This window comes from Triticum dicoccoides, chromosome 3A (genome assembly GCF_002162155.2).
Source record: "Triticum dicoccoides isolate Atlit2015 ecotype Zavitan chromosome 3A, WEW_v2.0, whole genome shotgun sequence".
In the NCBI taxonomy this organism is placed as follows: domain Eukaryota; kingdom Viridiplantae; phylum Streptophyta; class Magnoliopsida; order Poales; family Poaceae; genus Triticum; species Triticum dicoccoides.
In genome coordinates, this window is record NC_041384.1 from 287,388,739 (window position 1) to 287,402,111 (window position 13,373).

At 43.4% G+C, this 13,373-nt stretch overlaps 1 protein-coding gene across 1 annotated transcript; it reads left to right on the top strand.

Moving 5' to 3' along the window:
* Positions 1-4,797: 4,797 nt before the first annotated feature.
* LOC119271538 (vegetative cell wall protein gp1-like) lies at positions 4,798-6,055 on the top strand. Its single transcript, XM_037553328.1, has 2 exons — positions 4,798-5,267; positions 5,366-6,055. The coding sequence occupies exons 1-2, from the start codon at positions 4,913-4,915 to the stop codon at positions 5,701-5,703; spliced, it is 693 nt and encodes a 230-aa protein (XP_037409225.1). The 5' UTR covers positions 4,798-4,912; the 3' UTR covers positions 5,704-6,055.
* Positions 6,056-13,373: the final 7,318 nt, after the last annotated feature.

The window sequence follows — 13,373 nt, forward strand, 5'->3', positions numbered from 1 at the left end:
CTCGATCGTGCTTTGCCTTCTCTTCTCGCTCTCATTTGCGTATGTTAGCCACCATATATGCTAGTCGCTTGTTGCAGCTCGACCTATTACCTTTTACCTTACCCATAAGCTTAAATAGTCTTGATCGCGAGGGTGCGAGATTGCTGAGTCCCTGTGGCTCACAGATACTTCCAAAACCAGCTTGCAGGTGCCGATGAGTTCGTGCAGACGACGCAACCAAGCTCAAGGAGGAGCTCGATGAAGATCTTGTCCTTTGTGTTGTTTCGTTCTAGTTGATCAGTAGTGGAGCCCAGTTGGGGTCGATCAGGGACCGTGTCGCATTTGGGGTTCTTCTTTTATTTTGGTTCCGTAGTCGGACCCTGATTGTATTTGGATGATGTAATGCTTTATTCATGTATTGTGTGAAGTGGCGATTGTAAGCCAACTATGTATCTCTTTCCCTTATGTATTACATGGGTTGTGTGAAGATTACTTCACTTGCGACATTGCTTTCAATGCGGTTATGCCTCTAAGTCGTGCTTCGACACGTGGGAGATATAGCCGCATCGAGGGCGTTACAAGTTGGTAATCAGAGCCTTCCCCGACCTTAGGAGCCCCCACTGCTTGATCGAATTAGCAGCCGTTGTTGAGTCTAGAAAAAAAATGTTTTGAGTCATTTAGGAATTATATATCGGAGAGTTTAGGAATTCTTTTTACTCCCCGGTCCCTTCATCGCTCTGGTAAGGCATCCTGACGTAGAGTTTTGACTCTTCTCTTCTCAAATTTCACTAATTTTTTTTAGGATCACGTGGGTATCTTGGAATCGTTCCGATCGATTTGTGACGAGAACATTGTTCTCGGTGCCTTCTGTCATTTAGGGGTTGTGGCAGTGTCCCAGGGAGTTGAGCTCCGAGGTGTTGTCACCACAATTTTATCGTTGCAGTTCTGGAATACCTGAGTTTAGTTTCACCGACATAGAAAATCTCTTTTATGCAGTTGTTGGTGAGATAACCTCGATGCCACCCAGTACTGGGGCGGGAGTTCGGGAGTATTGCCATAACTCGTATAACGGATGCTTTTCGAAGGTTGAGATAGATGATTTCCGAAGGTTTCTTGGTTATGTGTTGAAGGATGGATACAGCTGGATGTAGGATTTGCTAGTTTGGGTGAGATATTATGCTTCCCTTGTATCCCCAACACCTGATTGCATAACCGGAAAGTTTCAGGAGTTTATAAGTGGGAATTCAAGTAGCTCTTAGGATATCTTTCCAACAGATGTATGATACGAAATTGGGGTTCGACGTCTAGTGGTCCGCCTATTTACGGTTGGTTTTACAGTGGTCTCGTTGTGTCTTAAAGAGTCCTTGGCTATGCCGACTCGGGGATGCTTCGTATGTCATGTGCACTGCCTTGTACATGATGGTGCTGTACAATCGAGCCCGTGTAGGCCCCACCACGAAAACTTCGGACGAAATCTCTATCATATGTTTGTTCTGCAAGCCAATCCTTTGTTTTGTTTTGAGTTGTGGTATTCGAGTTGCTTCAATGTCAAGTGTTGATTCCATACCTTCCCCAAATGGTGTTCTCATACTCCGATGTGAATACCAATCCTTCATGATAATCGAGATTGTCATGTCAATCTTTTTCAACCAGTGTGCTTCTCTTCAAGTGGATCCGATCATTTCAATATCAGCAAGATCTATTATCAGTTCTTCTCAACGGTGTTTGCTTCATCCGTTCCAAGTTGTTTTTGTTTTCCCACCCACCCACCCTTTTTCTTCAAGGACTCAGATATCTTAATCAAGTATCCATCTTATTGATGCGAGGCCTCTTCATTCCTTTTCCGTCAATGTTCTTACCCGGTGGTTTCCATGAAGATGTTCTACTAGCTCATCATTCTTCGTTCTTTTTTCTTCTCCAGTGGAACCAATTAAAGCTTTTGGTGTTGATCATTTCCATTTTCCCTCGTTTCCAATGCTTTCTCATGCCGGTGCACCTCGTAATCATCCACTTCTCGCTATTCAATTGTTCCGGAGTGCTCAAGATATCCCGAAGATTCATGTTTACACTCTGCTTTCATTCAAACTCTTTCGAGGATGTTATCTCTTTCAAGCCATTTAAATCAATCGGTGCAATCTCCTCTTCTAGTAATCGTTCTACGATGCTTCTTTTGAGTGGGCCCTAACCCACAGGTTTTTTTCCAGGATCTTACCTGACTCTTCTTATTTCTCCCGGAGTATTTTCAAATTCATCTCAAAGTTTGACGCAAGAATGAATTTTCATCAGTCAGATGTCTTTCTCCAAGACCTTCCAAATTCTTTCATCGTTGGTTCAACATTTCCAATTTTAACTTCGGAGTGCCTCAACAATTCTTGGTGGTGTTTTCCCGTCGTCATTCTTGGATTTTGAAGACCGAAGAAGATTTTCTATTAAATCTTGCTCCATTCTCTTCAAGATTCATGGTGCTAGCTTTATGCCATCCTATCATAATTGTTTTCGATTGTGACAATTCTTTTCACCTATCCGGAGCAAATTCAGGAGTATTTTTCAGTTTGATCATCCGGAGCCCATCATCTCAGATTTATTCTTTCTTAGCTTTCAGCTATCATTCTCCAAATATTACCGGTGCATCGCTCATATATCCTCTAATCAGCTCGTGATCTATTCGTTCTCTTGTATCTAAATTCCTTCAAGTATCTTCGTTCATTTCACAATTCTTACCCAGTGATTCATCGTTTTTACTTTGTTCATTTTCAATTCTTATGGTGGTTCTTACAAATTCCTCTTCTTTCGTTATCATATCAATTCATTCGTTGTTTTGATTCCAGCGGTGTTTCGTTGAAGACCTTCTCAAGTTGGCGCGATATCTATCTTCATCCTTTCTTCGAGAATAAGTGGTGTGCCAAATCCATTGTTTTGTCATCAATTTAACTGGTGAAGGATAAAGCATAATGTAATTCTTATTCTTGTTTCATAAAGTTTATTCAATTTCTTTTCCGGAGTGGTTCATCATATCACATTCTCAGCTCGATTTGCTTATCTTTTCTTTTCTGGAGTTCCATGATTTCCGCATTATATCATCACGAAGATCCATCTAAATCATTGCAAGGCTTCAACCTTATTCTTTTATCCTTCATTTTGGTTGTTCATTCTTTCCTTACCGGAGTTCTTCAAGGAGGCTTTACATGATGGTTGATCAAGGATTTAATTCTTTCTCGAAGTGCTCATCAACATTCTTTTCTAAGGAGCTCAAGTATTCTTCTTCATGCAATCTAGAGTGCAATTCTTTCTTCTGTATCATTGGAGGTGGTATTATGTCATTCTTGATAATTTGAGTTCATGTTTTCATGATTCACAAGTTATCAAGTATGAGATATTTTAAATCCATCAACCACTTCATTGGAATTGTCTAGGGTTATATTTCACCTAAAGCCTTCCCTAAGGATTGTTGTTATATGGTGCTCATAAATGACCCAATTTCTTCATGTATCCTTCCGGTGATAAGTTTCTCGTCTCCTTGTTCATTCCAATCCAATTCTTTTTCCGTGAGTGGCAGGTTGTCACCTCATAATTTGAGATGTATTCCATAAGACCATATCAAGCTTATTCTTTTCGTTGTTGGTTTTCCAACAACTCCGTTCTAGCTGTTGTTGTAAGCGTGCTCCCTCGAGATGTTGTTTCACTTTGTTCATTCCATTCCACTCTTTCTTTTGTTCCGGAGGCATTGTGATGGTGCTATCTTCAACATTTGTTCTTGTTCTTGTCAGGACCTTGTTCTTTTCTTGCTTATACATTTAACCAGAGAGTTGTGCCCTCTGCTCAATTCTTTTCATCTTATCAAGTCTTGTATCACTTTTCAATCGGAGTGCTGCCCGAAGTTGTTCTTCCTTGTTCCTTTTCCCTACCGGAGTGCTTTCAACTTCATTTATCTCCGTTGTATTCTTTTCTCGATATGGATTAACCTTTTCAAGGTTCTTTGGTTTCACTCGTTTGTCAAAGGAGCAACTTAGTTTTACCTCTTCTCTTTCTCTTCCATTGTCCCTCTGGTGCCATTCTAGATCTTCGGACAAGATCCTCTCGTAGTGGTGGAGTGTTGTGACGCCCCGAGACCGATGTGCCAGGTGTCCTCCAGTTTTTCGCTGTTGTTGTGTTGTCATTGCTTGCTGCCATGCATTGCATATCATGTCATCATGTGCATTGCATCATCATGTTTTCAAAACTTGCATCCGTCCGGGTTCCCCCATTTCCGTCTGTTGTCCGTTCTGAGCCCAACCACACTTGCACGCGCCCGCGGCATGTCCGAAATAATATTTTATAAGTGGCCAGAAAATGTTCTCCGAATGGGTTGAAAGTTGGCATGTGGTCTTATTTTAGTGTAGATAGACCGCTTGTCAAGTTTCATCGCATTCGGAGTTCGTTTGATAGCCCAACTGTTAAACTATAGCGGCATTATAGCCGGACACACGTCGGACGTTTTTGGTCTCCGGAAACAGTCGCCGGGCCTCCCTCTCTTCTCTTCTCTTAGCTCGAGACCTTCTACACAGCTCACTACCTACCGCCAGGTCCAACCTAACCTCTCTCGTCAGCCTGCAGCCCCCCTCGCGCGTGTCCGAAAGTTGTCCCGAACCTGACCCAGACTGTAGCTACTGTTGTGTCCGGATCATCCCCTAACATCTACGAAACGTCTCTGTTTCTTTTATGGACTCCACAACCTTTTATCTCGACCGTCCGATCTAAATCGGAGGGTCCAAATAGCCCTTTATCTCATTGCTATATATAATGGGCAACCCTAAAATCTAGGGAGATGTCCCATCCATCAAATCCTCCGCCGCCGCCACTGTCTTTCGCCCACCTCGGGTTCCCCTTCGCACCAACCAGACACCACCTCTCGATCCCCACCTTCTCCTCAATTTCAGCGCCACCCTACCAAATCATGGCCAATCATCGTCCCCGACCACCGAGCACCTCCCACCTCGAGCTCCTCCAAGATCACAACACCGCCGAAAGCCAGCACTCCACTCGGTCCACCAGCGCAGCAGCGCACCTCACCCCTGCGCCATGGAGCTCCAAGTTCGTCGGCTCGCCTCTGCTTCGATCAGGCAGGGAACGGGTCCCTGGCGACCTCCCGTGGCTGGATCCAGCGCCTCCACCCTCGCCAGCAAACGCGCCAACCAGCCCCGCGCCCGTGCTCCCGCAGCCCTCCTCGTCCAGGAGCTCCACAAGGGGAGGAGCAATAGCGCCTGGGCGCTCCTCCTCACGATCCGCCGCCCCGGCGAACCACACCGCCGGTGACCACCTTCAGCAGGCCCCTCTGCCGCGCCCCTCCTCCTTTCTTCTTTCATCCCCTTCTCTGGCCCCTCAAACTTCCTCTGTTCGACTATCACAGGACCCGCCATGGATGTAGGCGTCAAGCCACCACCGCTTCCATCGACGCCGGCCATGGGCGTGCCACGCGCTGGAGTGGAGCTCCGAAGGAGTCCCTCGCTGCCAATCGCCTCGGATCCGGCTAGAACAAGCTCGACCCCTTCCCCTGCTTCGCCCCCTCGATCCCACTGCTGCCTGCTCTGTTTGATTGAGCAGCGCCATCGCCGGAGTCCCTCTTCGCCGGGAACCGCCTCCCCGATCCTCGGGCTGCACGGATCCGCAGCGTCCACAGTCGGCCTCCTCTCCAGCTTCGCGCCAAGTCCCACGTTGCCGGAGACGTTCCCGCTGCCGTTCGCCTGAACCTGTTGCTGTCGTTGCTCTGCCTGCAGTAACGAGCAGGAGCTCGTTCGCCTGCCTCGCCTCGCTTTGACCACGCTTAGCCCAGCGCGCCTCTAGATCAGGCCAAGGCCCAGCTCCTCTGCTTCGCTCGCAGCCCAGATGCCCAGTGCCTCCTCAAGCCCAATGTGAGCAGCCCAGTCCGCCCAGATTCAGCCCGTTGACGTTTTTTTCAGGATCTGTGAATTTATCTATTTTTTCCAGAGAAAACAGATTTACAAAAAAACCCTTACACAAACATGCATATAATAACTCACAATTCGTGCATCGGATTAAAATGAATTATATATGAAATATGCTTAGTTTTTCATCTAGTTTCATAATATGTCATTTTCATCCATGTTTAAAATGCTTAAAATGTTGTTTGTTTAAATTTGCTCATATGCCATGCTAAAATGATTTAATTCATATCTAAATAACCGTAACTCGGAATTTAATAAACTTTATATGTAAATGGGGTAGAATTGTGCCTAATTTAACATGGTGACATTGCTTTGCATGTTTAACAACTATAAAATATGGTTTAGGGCAGAACAGTACCAAACCTTAAAACATGCACATGAGGAGTTTCCGGACTTGTTGTTTGTTGTTCCGGCCTCATTTTAATCTTGCCTAGATAGGTAGTTTTCATTTGCTTCACCCTCTTGCCATGTTTAACAACATTTAATATTGTTGGGTACATAAACGAGATCGAACTAAATAACTTGAATGTGGTGTTTTGTCGATATGCAACGGAGTTGCATATTGACCTCCACTTAATTTGTAGAATTGCTTGTGCTCGTTGCCATGCCATGCTTCATTAAACCGGACATGCATCATACTTGTTGTGCATCATGCCATGTTCATGTGAGGTTTGTTTACTATGTTGTTTGCTCCTTTCCGGTGTTGTTTCTTCGGGTTGGTTCCGATAACGTTGCATTGTGAGGAACGGTTCGACTACGACCGTTTGACTTCTTCATGGACTCGTTCTTCTTCCTTGCGGGATCTCAGGCAAGATGACCATACCCTCGAAATCACTTCCATCTTTGCTTGCTTAGTTGCTCGCTCTTTTGCTATGCCTTTGCTGCGATACCTACCACTTGCTTATCATGCCTCCCATATTGTTGAACCAAGCCTCTAACCCACCTTGTCCTAGCAAACCGTTGTTTGGCTATGTTACCGCTTTGCTCAGCCCCTCTTATAGCATTGTTAGTTGCAGGTGAAGATTGAAGTTTGTTCCTTGTTGGAACATGGAGATATTGTTCCTTGTTGGAACATGTTTACTTCATGGGATATCACAATATCTCTTATTTAATTAATGCATCTATATACTTGGTAAAGGGTGGAAGGCTCGGCCTTTTGCCTAGTGTTTTGTTCCACTCTTGCCGCCCTAGTTTCCGTCATATCGGTGTTATGTTCCCAGATTTTGCGTTCCTTACGCGGTTGGGTGATAATGGGAACCCCTTGACAGTTCGCCTTGAATAAAACTCCTCCAGCAATGCCCAACCTTGGTTTTACCATTCGCCACCTAGCCTCTTTTTCCCTTGGGTTCCGTGGACTCAAGGGTCATCTTTATTTAAACCCCCCTCGGGCCAGTGCTCCTCTGAGTGTTGGTCCAAACTAGAGTCCAATGCAGCGCCCCCTCGGGGAAACTCGAGGTTTGGTTTTAGTTGTATGGAGAGCTCATCTGAGTGTGCCCTGAGAATGAGATATGTGCAGCTCCTATCGGGATTTGTCGGCACATTCGGGCGGTGTTGCTGGATTTGTTTTACCTTGTCGAAGTTGTTTTGTAGAACCGGGATACCGAGTCTGATCGGAATGTCTCGGGAGAAGGTTTATCCTTCGTTGACCGTGAGAGCTTGTGATGGGCTAAGTTGGGACACCCCTGCAGGGATTGAACTTCTGAAAGCCGTGCCCGTGGTTATGGGCAGATGGGAATTTGTTAATGTCCGGTTGTAGAAAACCTGAAGTTGACCTTAATTAAAATGCATCAACCACGTGTGTAACCGTGATGGTCTCTTTTCGGCGGAGTCCGGGAAGTGAACACGGTGTTGGAGTTATGTTTGACATAGGTTGTTCTAGGATCACTTCTTGATCATAGTTTCTCGATCATGGTTTGCCTTCTCTTCTCGTTCTCATTTGCGTATGTTAGCCACCATATATGCTAGTCGCTTGCTGCAGCTCCACCTCATACCTTTTACCTTACCCATAAGCTTAAATAGTCTTGATCGCGAGGGTGCGAGATTGCTGAGTCCTCGTGACTCACAGATACTTCCAAAACCATCTTGCAGGTGCCGATGATGCCATTCCAAGTGACGCAACCAAGCTCAGGAGGAGCTGGTGAAGATCTTGTCCTTTATGTTGTTTCGTTCTAGTTGATCAGTAGTGGAGCCCAGTTGGGGTCGATCGGGGACCTTGTCGCATTTGGGGTTCTTATTTTATTTTCGCTCCGTAGTCGAGCCTTGATTGTAATTGGTTGATGTAATGCTTTATTCAAGTAATTGTGTGAAGTGGCGATTGTAATCCAACTATGTATCTCTTTCCCTTATGTATTACATGGGTCATGTGAAGATTACCTCACTTGCGACATTTCTTTCAATGCGGTTATGCCTCTAAGTCGTGCTTCGACACGTAGGAGATATAGTTGCATCGAGGGCGTTACACAAGAGCTCAAGCTTGGGGATGCCCGAGGCACCCCAAGTAAATATTCAAGGAGACTCAAGCATCTAAGCTTGGGGATGCTGGGAAGGCATCCCCTCTTTCCTCAACAAGTATCGGTATGTTTTCGGATTCGTTTCGTTCATGCGATATGTGCAATCTTGGAGCGTCTTTTGCATTTAGTTTTCATTTCTCTTTTATGCACCATGCTGGTATGAGATAGTCCTTGGTTGATTTATAGAATGCTCTTTGCACTTCACTTATATCTTTTGAGTATGGCTTTATAGAATGCTTCATGTGCTTCACTTATATCATTTGAAGTTTGGATTGCCTGTTTCTCTTCACTTAGACAATCGCCATTTGTAGAATGCTCTTTTGCTTCACTTATATTTGTTAGAGCGTGGGCATATCTTTTGTAGAAAGAATTAAAACTCTCTTTCTTCACTTATATCTATTTAGAGAGATGACAGGAACTGGTCATTCACATGGTTAGTCATAAAATCCTACATAAACTTGTAGATCATTGAATATGATATGTTTGATTCCTTGCAATAGTTTTGTGATATAAAGATGGTGTTATTAGAGTCGTGCTAGTTGAGTAATTGTGAAATTGAGAAATACTTGTGTTAAGTTTTGCAAGTCCCGTAGCATGCACGTATGGTGAACCGTTATGTAACGAATTCGGAGCATGAGGTGTTTATTGATTGTCTTCCTTATGAGTGGCGGTCGGGGACGTGCGATGGCCTTTTCCTACCAATCTATCCCCCTAGGAGCATGCGCATAGTACTTTGTTTCGATGACTAATATATTTTTCCAATAAGTATGTGAGTTCTTTATGACTAATGTTGAGTCCATGGATTAGACGCACTCTCACCCTTCCATCATTGCTAGCCTCTTCGGTACCGTGCATTGCCCTTGGTGCAAACTTCGCCGGTGCATCCAAACCCCGTGATACGATACGCTCTATCACACATAAACCTCATTATATCTTCCTCAAAACAGCCACCATACCTACCTATCATGGCATTTCCATAGCCATTCCGAGATATATTGCCATGCAACTTCCATCATCATCATATACATGACTTGAGCATTTATTGTCATATTTCTTTGCATGATCGTAAGATAGCTTGCATGATGTTTTCATGGCTCATCCGTTTTTTGATGTCATTGCTACGCTAGATCATTGCACATCCCAGTACACCGCCGGAGGCATTCATATAGAGTCATATCTTTGTTCTAGTATCGAGTTGTAAGTAAATAAAAGTGTGATGATCATCATTATTAGAGCATTGCCCCAGTGAGGAAAGGATGATGGAGACTATGATTCCCCCACAAGTCGAGATGAGACTCCGGACTTTACAAAAAAATAAAAGAGGCCAAACAAGCCCAAATTAAAAAAGAGGCCAAAGAAGCCCACTAAAAAATAAAAAAAGAAAAAAAGAAAATAAAAAAATGAGAGAAAAAGAGAGAAGGGGCAATGTTACTATCCTTTTACCACACTTGTGCTTTAGAGTAGCACCATGTTCTTCATAGAGACAGTATCCTATGCTTTCACTTTCATATACTAGTGTGAATTTTCATTATAGAACTTGGCTCGTGTATTCCGATGACGGGCTTCCTCAAATGCCCGAGGTCTTCATGAGCAAGCAAGTTGGATGCACACCCACTTAGTTTCCAGTTTGAGCTTTCATACACTTATAGCTCTTAGTGCATCTGTTGCATGGCAATCCCTACTCCTCACATTGATATCTATTAATGGGCATCTCCATAGCCCGTTGATATGCCTAGTTGATGTGAGACTTTCTCCTTTTTTGTCTTCTCCACATAACCTCCACCATCATATTCTATACCACCTATAGTGCTATGTCCATGGCTCACGCTCATGTATTGCGTGAAAGTTGAAAAGGTTTGAGAACATCAAAAGTATGAAACAATTGCTTGGCTTGTCATCGGGGTTGTGCATGATGTGAATGCTTTGTGTGGTGAAGATGGAGCATAGCCAGACTATATGATTTTGTAGGGATGAGCTTTCTTTGGCTATGTTATTTCAATAAGACATAATTGCTTCGCTGGTATGCTTGAAGTATTATTATTTTTATGTCAAAGGATAGACTATTGCTTTGAATCACTCGTGTCTTAATATTCATGCCATGATTAGACATATGATCAAGATTATGCTAGGTAGCATTCCACATCAAAAATTATGTTTTTTATCATTTACCTACTCGAGGACGAGCAGGAATTAAGCTTGGGGATGCTGATACGTCTTCGTCGTATCTATAATTTTTGATTGTTCCATGCCAATATTATTCAACTTTCATATACTTTTTGGCAACTTTTTATATTATTTTTGGGACTAACATATTGATCCAGTGCCCAGTGCCTATTCTTGTCTGTTGCATGTTTTTGGTTTCGCAGAATATCCATATCAAAAGGAGTCCAAACGGGATAAAAATGAACGGAGCTTATTTTTGGAAAATATGGAAAATTCGGAAGGAAAATCAACGCGAACTAGTGCCCGAGGTGGTCACGAGCAGGGGGGCGCGCCCCCTACCCTTGTGAGCCCACCGTAAGGTGGTTGACGCTCTTCTTTTGCCGCAAGAAAGCTAATATTCGGAAAAAAAATCACGTAGAAAGTTTCAGGCCAATCGGAGTTACGGATCTCCATATATACACGAAATGGTGAAACAGAGCCAGGAAAGAACGCAGAAACAGAGAGAGACAGAGAGACAGATCCAATATCGGAGGGGCTCTCACCCCTCCCATGCCATGGGAGCCAAGGACCAGAGGGGAAACCCTTCTCCCATCTAGGGAGGAGGTCAATGAAGAAGAAGAAGGGGGCCCTCTCCCCCTTGCTTCCGGTGGCGCCGGAGTGCCATCGGGGGCCATCATCATCACCGTCATCTTCACCAACAACTTCACCACCATCATCACCAACTCTTCCCCCCCTCTATGCAGCGGTGTAACCTCTCTCTTACCCGCTGTAATCTCTACTTAAACATGGTGCTCAACGCTATATATTATTTCCCAATGATGTATGGCTATCTTATGATGTTTGAGTATATCTGTTTTGTCCTAATGGCTATTTGATGATCGTGATTGGTTTGAGTTGTATGTTTTATTATTGGTGCTGTCCTATGGTGCTCTCCGTGTCACGCAAGCGTGAGGGATTCCCGTTGTAGGGTTTGCAACATGCTTATGATTTGCTTATGGTGGGTGGCGTGAGTGACAGAAGCACAGACCCGAGTAAGTAGGTTGTTTGCCGATGGGATAAAGGGGACTTGATGCTTTAATGCTATGGTTGGGTTTTACCTTAATGAATCTTTAGTAGTTGCGGATGCTTGGTAGAGTTCCAATCATAAATGCATAGGATCCAAGTAGAGAAAGTATGTTAGCTTATGCCTCTCCCTCAAATAAAATTGCAATAATGATTTCCGGTCTAGTTATCGATTGCCTAGGGACAAATAACTTTCTTGTTGACAAAAGCTCTCTATTAAAACTAATTTAGTTGTGTCCTTATCTAAACAGCCCCTAGCTTTTATTTTCGTGTTGTTTACTTTCTTGCAAGCTTACCGAAAAACACCTACAAAGTACTTCTAGTTTCATACTTGTTCTAGGTAAAGCGAACATGAAGCGTGCGTAGAGTTGTATCGGTGGTCGATAGAACTTGAGGGAATATTTGTTCTACCTTTAGCTCCTCGTTGGGTTCAACACTCTTACTTATCGAAATAGGCTACAATTGATCCCCTATACTTGTGGGTTATCAGGGGTCTATCATATGTTTGTTCCGGCTTATTCTGCAAGCCAATCCTTTGTTTTGTTTTTGAGTTGCGGTATTCGGGTTGCTTCGGAGTCAAGTGTTGATTCCATACCTTCTCTAAGTGGTGTTATCATATTGCTATGTGGATGGTAATCCTTCTTGATCATCATGGTTGTTTGTTCAATTCTTTCCAACCGGTGTGTTTCTCTTCAAGTGGATCCGATCATTTCAACATTCACGAGATTAAATTTCAGTTCTTCTCAGCGGTGTTTGTTCCATCTTTCCCCAAGTTGTCTTTTTTTCCTTCCCTCCCACCCTTTCACTTCAAGGACTTGTATTTCTTAATCAAGTATCCATCTTATGGATGTGAAGTCTCTTCATTCTTTTCTTCCAATGTTCTTATCCGGTGATTCTCAGGAAGATACTAAGGAAGTTTCAAGTTAATCATTCTTCGTTCCTTTTTCTTCTCCGGTGGATTCAATTCAAGCTTTCAGTGTTGATGATATTACTTTCCTCATTTCAAGTGTTTTCTCATGACAGTGCACCTCTTAATCGTTCACTTATCGTTATTCATTTGTTCTGGAGTACTGAAGATATATCAGGAGATTCGTGTTTTCATTCCTAGTCCGTTCAAGATATCTTGAGGTTGTTATCTCTTTTGAGCCATTTAATTCAACTGGCGCAATCTCTCTTTTAAATAGTTCAACAGTGTTTCCTTTTGAATGGGCCCTAACCCACAGGTCTTTTCCCAAGATCTTACCTGACTCTTCTAATTTTTTCGGAGTTAATCTCAAATTCTTTGAAAGTTTGACGTAAGAATGAATTGTCATCAGTCAAATGTCTTTCTCCAAGATCTATCAGATTTTTTTCATTGTTGGTTCAACCTTTCTAATTTTCATCCCGGAGTATCTCAACAATTCATGGTGGTGTTTCTCATGGTCATTCTCAACATTTGAAGATCAAAGAAGAGTTTTTTCCTCCAAATCTTATCCGTTCTTCCAAAGATTCATGGTTCTAGCTTGATGCCATCTTCTCATAATTGTATTTGATTGTGAGAATTCTTTTCACCCATCCGGAGCAATTCAAGAGTCTTTTCAGTTTGATTCTCCGAAGGCCATCATTTCAGGTTTATTCATTCTCAGCTTTCAGCTCTAATTCTCAAAATCTAACCGGTGCATCATTCAAGTATTCTCTAATGAGCTCGTGATCTACTCGTTCTCATGTATCTAAATTC

Excerpts from the sequence above, each read along its gene's own strand:
- LOC119271538 (XM_037553328.1), top strand. The coding sequence starts at position 4,913 with ATGGCCAATCATCGTCCCCGACCACCGAGCACCTCCCACCTCGAGCTC. Across the intron at positions 5,268-5,365 it reads CCCGGCGAACCACACCGCCG|GACCCGCCATGGATGTAGGC; the intron begins GTGACCACCTTC and ends CGACTATCACAG.